This window comes from Pan troglodytes, chromosome 23, assembly GCF_028858775.2.
Source record: "Pan troglodytes isolate AG18354 chromosome 23, NHGRI_mPanTro3-v2.0_pri, whole genome shotgun sequence".
Classification (NCBI taxonomy): domain Eukaryota; kingdom Metazoa; phylum Chordata; class Mammalia; order Primates; family Hominidae; genus Pan; species Pan troglodytes.
Window position 1 is genome coordinate 25,672,120 of NC_086016.1, and position 9,430 is coordinate 25,681,549.

General features: G+C 52.2%; 1 protein-coding gene across 1 annotated transcript; it reads right to left on the reverse strand.

Moving 5' to 3' along the window:
- Positions 1 to 1,571: 1,571 nt before the first annotated feature.
- On the reverse strand, positions 1,572 to 3,286 carry VPREB3 (V-set pre-B cell surrogate light chain 3). The gene is made up of 2 exons (XM_001169411.7): positions 3,144 to 3,286; positions 1,572 to 2,027 (listed from the first exon to the last, which is right to left on the reverse strand). The coding sequence occupies exons 1-2, from the start codon at positions 3,190 to 3,192 to the stop codon at positions 1,705 to 1,707; spliced, it is 372 nt and encodes a 123-aa protein (XP_001169411.1). The 5' UTR covers positions 3,193 to 3,286; the 3' UTR covers positions 1,572 to 1,704.
- Positions 3,287 to 9,430: the final 6,144 nt, after the last annotated feature.

Consider the following 9,430-nt stretch of genomic DNA (forward strand, 5'->3'; position numbering starts at 1 on the left):
GCGGAGGTCCCGGCGTCTCGGTGGTCCCACCGCACCGGTTGTCGCCGCGCGTAGCCGCCCGGGCCCCGGGACACAAGGACTCGAATCAGGAGAGTCTCTCCAGTCGGCATGGTGGCTCTGGCCGTCCCCGAAGCGCGTGCTGGACGTGGGGGAAACAGAGATGGGCAGGCGTTGGCAGGAGAGCAGAGGAGGAAACAGGTCCGGACGGGCGGGCCGACCTCGAGCCGCCGGCACTCGGGGCATCTGCGCTGGTGCTGGGTGCAAGGCAGAAGCCACTGAGGCAGCTGGGGTCTTCAGGGAAAGGAGAGTGGAGCCCCAGAGCTGTCGACCCTGTCACTGTCCACAGGCACCGGGGTCCTGTTAGGATCCCCCTCCCCCAACCTGCTTCAAGGGTAGCCCTGTTCCTGTCTGCCCTCCCCGCCCCCACAGAAATAGAGATGAGAAGGGGCAGGCGAAGAACTAGGAGTGTCTGCGAGACCATCCCAGGACCCTGAGCCCCCCAACTCTCTGCATCCCAGGGCTGACTTCGACATGAAGCGCCTCCTCTCAGGCGCACCGGGAGGGAAGAGGAATGTGTTCTTGAAATGGCCGCCCCCTTGGCCGGGCGCGGTGGCTCACGCCTTTAATCCCAGCATTTTGGGAGGCCGAGGCGGGTGGATCACGAGGTCAGGAGTTTGAGACTCAGCCAGACCAACATGGTGAAACCCTGTTTCTACTAAAAATTATCCGGGAGTGGTGACAAGCGCCTGTAATCCCAGCTACTGAGACAGGAGAATCGTTTGACCCTGAGAGGCGGAGGTTGCAGTGAGCCAAGATAGTGCCATTGCACTCCAGCCTGGGCGACAGAGCGAGACTCCATCTCAAAAAACAAAAAAAAAAAAAAAAAAAAAGAAAAGGAATCTCCGCCCCCTCCTTGCTGCTGATGGCAAGACTGGCCCCTCCACCCAGTGTTCTGCCCATGACCCCTAACCCCTGCTCAGGTGCAGCTGCCCAGCTTGTGGGAGAGCTTCCCTCCGCAGACCTTGGCCCAATCACAGGACATCAGGAGAACACACCGTCCCTGGGAAAAAGGATTCTGCCCCAGCCATCTGCCCACCTGCCTTCAGCACCCTCAGCCGTGGCGCTCGAGTGCCTCCAATGCTACCCACACACACCTGCCTTCCTGCCCCATTAATGCTCTGTCGGGCCTTGGGCACAGACTCCAAGGGGTAGGCAGTGGCTGCCCCTCCCCAAGCCAACAGCCTGAGCTCCATGGGGACCAGCCACCCTAGAGCCATAACCCTTGGACCATAACCAGCCATGCAGAGTTGGGGGCGGCAAGGGCTGGTTCCTTTTTCTCCCTCCGGCTCCTCAGGTCACAGGAAGGTCAGGCTACCAGTTTGAGCCCCCAGGGGGCCATGGTGGGGGAGTCTGGGCCATGCCCCAATAGTCTCAGGTGCTTCCTCTTTGACAACAGTCCCCAGAATCCCCATTCCCCCGCACACTGCTCCCCCCGCCAGGAGTGGGTCTTCAACTCCCAGACCCACCACAGTCATTTTTCTCAGCCAGGATCTCATGACCCTCACAATAGCTGTTGTTGACATGTTGAATATTATTAACCCATTTTACAGAGGGGAAGCAAGGCTCAGAGAAAGTTTAAAAGGGACCCAAGGTCAGGGGCAGAAATGGGAGGCAGAGGGGAGGCACCCATCTCACACCCCACCCCTAGGGACTAAAGCTGTAGCCAACAGAGCAGTAGTAATCCGCGTCGTCTTCAGGCTGCACGGGACTAATGGTGAGGACACAGGCATTGTGGGCCTCATCCTTGGCTGCCGAGAATCGATCGGGGATGTCAGCAGGCCGGTGGTGATCCTCCTCCGAGCGGTAGTAGAGGAGATATCGAGGGGCACTGCCTGCCCGCTGCTGGTACCAGGACACACCGTAGTCCCTGATGGTGACGTGCTGGGGGCTGAGCGTGCAGGAGAGTTGAGCCACTTGGCCTGGGAAGACCAGCAGTGCATCCGGCTGGGCCAGGACTGTCTGGGAAACTGCGAGACACAAACCCACTCAGCCTGAGCCCCTTCCCTCCCACCCCTGCCCTGTGAAGGCTTGGTTGGACTCCATGGAGACTCCCAGTCCCAAAGGGCTCATAGCCCAGTGCTATGGGATTAGCAATGAACGGGGTGCAGGAGGCCTGGTTCTGTGTGACTTAGGGTGCCCTATCTGGACCTCCATCTCCCTTTGTGAGTGAGGGGTTTGGAGTTAGCCCCCAAGTCTCCATTAGTGCCATATCCTCAAGGATCTGTGTTCAGTTAAAGGCCCAGAGCTCAGAAGGTTGGACTAGCAGCCTCTAGGTCCCTCTGCTACCGACCCACGTTTCTCTGCAGAACTGCACCCCTCTCCCCCACTTCCCCGCCCACTTCACTTCAGCTCTTCCAAACCCTGAATACAGACTAACCACCCCCAGGAACCTCTTGGGCTGTCCCACACATCAACTCAGCCTCAGGCAACTGGCTGCAGGGACCCTCTCGGGGAGGTTAGATTGCCTCAGGCCCTGTGGGGTAGGGACCAACCCACAATAGCTTCCCCTGTGAAAAACTAAGGAGACCCAAAGTCAGAGTCCAGGGCTCTAGTGATCTGGTCATTCACGAATGAGAAAACCAAGGCCCACACAGGGAAGTGATTTGCCCCAGGTCAAGGGCAGAGCTGTCTGAAGCCAGGTCACCCCTCTACCTGAATACGCCTCCCAGCCAGGTGCAGTGGCTCAAGCCTGTAATCCTAGCACTTTGGGAGGCTGAGGTGGGCGGATCACCTGAGGTCAGGAGTTTGAGACCAGCCTGACCAACATGGAGAAACCTTGTCTCTACTAAAAATACAAAATTAGCCGGGCGTGGTGGCGCATGCCTGTAATCCCAGCTACTCAGGACGCTGAGGCAGGAGAATCGCTTGAACCTGGGAGGCAGAGGTGCAGTGAGCCGAGATTGCACCGTTGCACTCCAGCCTGGGCAACAAGAGCAAAACTCCGTCTCAAAAAAAAAAAAAAAAATACCCCTCCCAGGACCTGCCCTACTGTCCCCATCGATTTGCCTCCTTGCAGGGGCCTTCTGGGGCCAGTACTGTTCCCCACCCCACACCCAGGTGACTGAGGCCCAGGAAAGATTCACCTGACAGGAAGGTCCCCATCAGAAGGAAGCTGAGGCACCGGCAGGCCATGGCCAGAGGCAGGGAGGCAGGCAAGGAGAAGTTCTGCAAGGCTATATGCTCCAGGTGCTTTGGGGCACAGGGCTGGGAAGGCCACTGGACCACAACAGAGCATGCAAATCAGCCTATTGACTGAGGAAGGAGGGGCGGTGACTGGGGCCCAATGGCCAAGCCTTTTCTTCCCAAATGTCAGGGTCCTGGCACCACAAGGCCTTCCAAGAATAGGAGCCCAGAAGTCCTCATGTGCACTTATAGCAGGTGGAAATCTACTTTTTTATTGAGGTACAACTAGCATACGGTAAAGTGCATAAATCTTGAGTGCATAGCTTGATGATTTTATGTATATGTATGTATGCCCACAAGCATGCATGCATGCATGTGCGCGCGCACACACACACACACACACACACACAAGCACACACAGACCCCTGCAACCTCCACCCAGATCAGGATTTAGAAAATCTCGGCTGAGGGTGGTGGCTTACGCCTATAATCCCAGTACTTTGGGAGACGGAGGCAGGTGGATCACTTGAGGTCAGGAGTTCGAGACCAGCTTGGCCAACATGGTGAAACTCCATATTTTTTGTACTAAAAATACAAAAATTAGCTGGGCATGGTGGTGCACACCTATAGTCCCAACTACTGGAGAGGCTGAGGCAGGAAAATCGCTTGAACCCGGGAGGTGGAGGTTGCAGTAAGCCAAGATTGCTTCACTGCACTTCAGCCTGGGCGACAGAGCGAGACTCTGTCTCAAAAAAAGAAAAGAAAAAAGAACACCTCCATCTCCCCTGAAGGCCCCTCAGTTAATGACATGCACCCTCAAGGGAATCATCATTCTGACTTCTATCACCTTAGATTAGTTTGTGCCTGCTCTAGAACTTCAACTATAAGTGGAATGATAGTGTGCCCTCTTTTGTGCCTGCTTCTTTTGTTGAACATGATGGGAGTGATCCATGTGTGTGCAGCAATATTTCATTCATGCCCATAACTGTGTGTAATCCATTGTGTGAATGCACTGTAATCATGTTTTCCATTCTCCTATTGTTAGATATTTGGATGCTCTCCAGTCTTTGGCCATTACAAATACAACTTCTGTGAATGTCTCTGTCGATGTCTTTTGGTGTACTGGTGCACTCATTTGTGCTGGAGAGACACCCAGGAATGGAGCTGCCAGACGGCAAGGAAAGAATACATTTAGCTTTACTAGGTCTGCCAGGGTTCTTGATGTGTTTGTAACAATCTGGTCTTCCACCAGCAGAGTAAGAGAGTTTACTGTGACTTCGCATCCTCGCCAGCCCTTGACATTATCACAACCTTTAATTTGCCAGGATTCCAAGTAGCTGAGGTGGTTTTGAACTTGGGTTTGAATCCCAGCTCCTGCTTTTCTTAACTGCATGACTTCGGCCAAGTTACTTCCCCCCACTGTGCCTCGGTTTTCTCATCTGGAACATAAAGTTAAGCATAATGCCAGCCTGAGGATTGTGAAAATGCAAAGATGGGACCTATTTGCTCAGGGCTGGCCACAGTGGGTGGATTAACCATGTCATTTATTTTCTGTATTCCAGTGCTGTGTAATCTGGGGCCTTGCTGACCATTGAGGGACTAACCCTCCCAGGGTTACCCAGTCCCTATAGATAGTAAATAACTTTTTTTTTTTTTTTTTTTTCTGAGACGGAGTCTCACTCTGTCGCCCAGGCTGGTGTGCAGTGGCGCGATCTTGGCTCGATGCAAGCTCTGCCTCCTGGGTTCACGCCATTCTCCTGCCTCAGCCTCCCGAGTAGCTGGGACTACAGGCGCCCGCCACTGCGCCTGGCAAATTTTTTATATTTTTAGTAGAGATGGGGTTTCACCATGTTAGCCAAGATGGTCTCGATCTCCTGACCTTGTGATCTGCCCGCCTTGGCCTCCCAAAGTGCTGGGATTACAGGTGTTAGCCACCACGCCCAGCCGATAGTAAATAACTCTTTTTCTTTTTCTTTTTCTTTTTTTTTTTTTTGAGAAAGAGTCTCACTCTGTCACCCAGGCTGGAGTGCAGTGGTGCGATCTTGGCTCACTGCAAGCTCTGCCTCCGGGTTGACGCCATTCTCCTGCCTTAGCCTCCCGAGTAGCTGGGACGACAGGCGCCCACCACCATGCCCGGCTAATTTTTTGTATTTTTAAGTAGAGACGGGGTTTCACCGTGTTAGCCAGGATGGTCTCAATCTCCTGACCTTGTGATCCGCCCACCTCGGCCTCCCAAAGTGCTGGGATTACAGGTGTGAGCCACTGCACCTGGCCAACTCTTTTTCTTTTTTATCAGACAGAGTCTCGTTCTGTCCCCCAGGCTGGAGTGCAAAAGCACCATCTCCACTCACTGCAACCTCCGCCTCCCGGGTTCAAGCGATTTTCCTGCCTCAGCCTCCCAAGTACCTGGGATTACAGGCATGCGCCACCAGGCCTAGCTAATTCTTTTTGTATTTTTAGTAGAGATGGGATTTCACCATGTTGGCCAAGATAATTTCGGTCTCCTGATGTCAAATGGTCCACCTACTTCGGGCTCTCAAAGTGCTGGGATTACAAGCATGAGCCACCTCACCCAGCCATGATAGTAAATAACTCTTCTGAAAGCATGCTTTTCAAATGCAAGTCAACTAATCCCAACCCCCTCAACTCCCTCCTTAATCTGCTCTTATACTCCACCTGCCCTAATCTCTCCAGGGCCACGCACCAGACAACTAGGGACAGCCCGTGCCCCAGAATCCACTTTAATTATTCAGTCCTAAGCCTGCCCAGTGTTGGAAACCACAATAGAGGCCCTTGCCCACAGTTCCTCCCTCTCCCTCTGCCTGCCCATCAACTGTGGTGCTTCCTGTGTGGCCCACCTTGGTGTACTCCCTGTTTTAGGGGAACTTTGAGTAACAAGCTATCTTTTCTTTTTCTTTTTTTTTTTTTTTGAGACGGAGTTTCGCTGTTTGTTGCCCAGGCTGGAGTGCAATGGTGCAATCTCAGCTCATTGCAACCTCTGCCTCCCAGGTTCAAGTGATTCTCCTGCCTCAGCCTCCCAAGTAGCTGGGATTACAGGCATGCACCGCCACGCCCGGCTAATTTTTTTTGTTTTTTTTTTTTTAGTAGAGACGGGGTTCACCATGTTGGTCGGTTTCACCATGTTGGTCAGGCTGGTCTCGATCTCCTGACCTCATGATCCGTTCGCCTTTGCCTCACAAAGTGCTGGGATTAAAGGCGTGAGTCACTGCGCCTGGCCACAAACTATGTTTTCAATGGCACTTCCCCCCTGCCCCTCCCCTCCCCTCCCCTTCCCTTTCTTTTCTTTTCTTCTTTTCTCTTTTCTTTTTGTTTTTCTTGAGACAGAGTCTTGCTCTGTTGCCCAGGCTGGAGTGCAGTGGCGCGATGCTCAGCTCACAACCTCTGCCTCCTGGGTTCAAGCGATTCTCTTGCCTCAGCCTCCCGCGTACCTGGGACTACAGGTGCGCATCACCATGCCCAGCTAATTTTTGTATTTTTAGTATATTTTGTATTTTTGTATATTTAGGAGACGGAGTTTCACTGTTTACCTCGTGATCTGCCTGCCTCGGTCTCCCAAAGTGCTGGGATTACAGGCGTGAGCCACCGTGACCAGCCTTCTTTTTCTTTTTTCTTTTTTTTTTTTTTTTGAGACGGAGTGTTGCTTTTTCTTTTTTCTTTGAGACAAGGTCTCATTCTGTCACCCAAGCTGAAGTACAGCGGCTTGATCATAGTTCGCTGCAGCCGTGAACTCCTGGGCTCAAGCAGTCCTCCTGCCTTAGCCTCCCGAATAGCTAGGATTACAGGTGCATGCCACCATGCCTGGCTAATTCTTTTATTTTTGTTTAATTGATGTACTTATTTTGAGACAAAGTCTTGCTCTGTTATCCAGGCTGGAGTAGAGTGGTGTGATCATAGCTCATTTGCAGCCTCGAACTTCTGTGCTCAAGTGATCCTCCCACCTCAGGCTCTTGAGAAGCTAGGACTACAGGTGTGAGCCACCATGCCCAGCTAATTCTTTAAATTTTTTTTTTTTTTTTTTTTTTTTTTTTTAGAGACAGGGTCTTACTATGTTGCCCAGGCTGGTCTTGAATTCCCAGCCTCAAATGATCCTCCTGCTTCAGCCTCCCAAAGTGCTAGGATAACAGGTGTAAGCCACCGTGCCTCACAAGAGTGCACCATTTTAATCGGCTTTATTATTATTCAAGTAAGGTAAGGCTAACATCAGAAAATAACTGTGACACTGAGCACGGTGTCTCACGCCTATTATCCTAGCACTTTGAGATGCCAAGGCAGGAAAATCGTTTGAGGCCAGCAGTTTGAGACCAGCCTGAACAACGGAGCAAGACCCTGTCTCTACAAAAAAATTTTTTTAATTGGCCAGGCGTGGTGGCTCACATCTGTAGTTTTAGCTACTTGGGAGCCTGAGGTGGGAGGATCACTTGAGCACAGGAGTTTGAGGCTGCAGTGAGCCATGTTTGTGCCACTGCACTCCAGCCTGGATGACAGAGTGAGACTCTGTCTCAAAAAATAATAATAAGGCTGGGCGCAGTGGCTCATGCCTATAATCTCAGCACTTTGGGAGGCGGAGGCGGGGGGATCACTTGAGCTCAGGAATTTGAGACCAGCCTGGTCAACAGGGTAAAACCCTGTCTCTACGAAAAATACAAAAAATTAGCCAGGCGTGGTGGTGTGCACCTCTAATCACAGCTACTAGGGAGGCTGAAGCGGAAGAATCACTTGAACCTGGGAGGCTGCAGTGAGCTGAGATCGTGCCACTGCACTACAACCTGGGCGACAGAGTGAGACTCTGTCTCAAAACAAAACAAAACAAAAACAAACAAAAAAAACATGGGCGGGGCTAGGTGGCCCATGCCTGTGATCCCAGCACTTTGGGAGGCTGAGGTGGGCAGATCACAAGGTCAGGAGTTCGAGACCACCCTGGCCAATGTGGTGAAACCCTGTCTCTACTAAAAATACAAACAAAATTAGCTGGGCATGGTAGCGGGCGCCTGTAATCCCAGCTACTCAGGAGGCTGAGGCAGGAGAATCACTTGAACCTGGGAGGCGGAGGTTGCAGTGAGCCAAGATCGTGCCATTGCACTCCAGCCTGGGCGACAAGAATGAAACTCTGTCTCAAAAAAGAAAACAAAAACAAACAAAAAAAAACATGGAGCACTTTTTCCCGGGACAGAACCATATCTGGGAATCCACGTCCCACAGAACACAGCTCAGGAGACTGTTAAGTGTGGAGCCTCCAGTGCCTGAAGCCAGAATCTGGAAGGAAAGGCCACTCCAGGCCTGGAGCCTCAGCTCTGGTAGTCACCATCTGCCATCCAAGGATCTCTTCAGTGCCACCAAGGAGGGAATCAAGAGACTGTATCTTGACTGTCATGGAGATACCCTGAGGAGGTGTCAAGAATGGAGTGGGACCTGGGAAGGGGCTATGTAGCCTCCCCAAGGGAATTCTGGAGGCTGTGAGTTAAAAAAAGGGCACTGTTTTTTGTCTTTTTTTTTTAGTCAAAGTCTCACCGTGTCACCCAGGCTGAAGCGTAGTGGTGTGATTTTAATTAATTTCTGCCTTGAACTGGGCTCAAGTGATCTTCCCGCCTCAGCCTCCCGAGGAGCTGGGACTACAGGTGTGAGCCACCACACCCAGCTAATGTTTTTATTTTTACAGAGATGAGGCCTTGCTATGTTGCCCAGGCTGGGCAGATCCTCGGCCTCCCAAAGTGTTGGGATTACAGGCATGAGCCACTGCGCCTGGCCATCTCATGTTTAAATAAGCTTGGGAAGTGCTACCTGTTTCTGCAATACTGATTGGAGTGCTTGCTCCATCACAGTGCTGAGCACAGAGACAGCTCTTTAAAATTTATCACACTTAATCGTCACCACAGCCCTGCTAAGTCATGGGTCATACCCCCCTTTTACAGATGGAAACACCAAGGCAGTCCAAAGGAAAGTGCTTATCCAGAGCCAGAGTCTGACAATGGCAGGCTTCATGGAAGACTCAGATTTCCTCCACCCTCACTGTCCAGAACTCTGCCTGTAAAAGGCAGGACACAGCTGAATCATGGGGGCTGGAAGCACTTCTAAAACCTTGGGGGTAAGGGAGCTGGGGAAAGGGAGGTGTTGCTCCAGGCATCCACCTGGTGCCCTGGCTGGAAAGGTCTGGTGGGGGTCATGGGGTGAGGGCAGGAGACAGAAGTGGAGAGACAGAGACAGAGGGGAGGCAGTAAGCAGGAAGGAA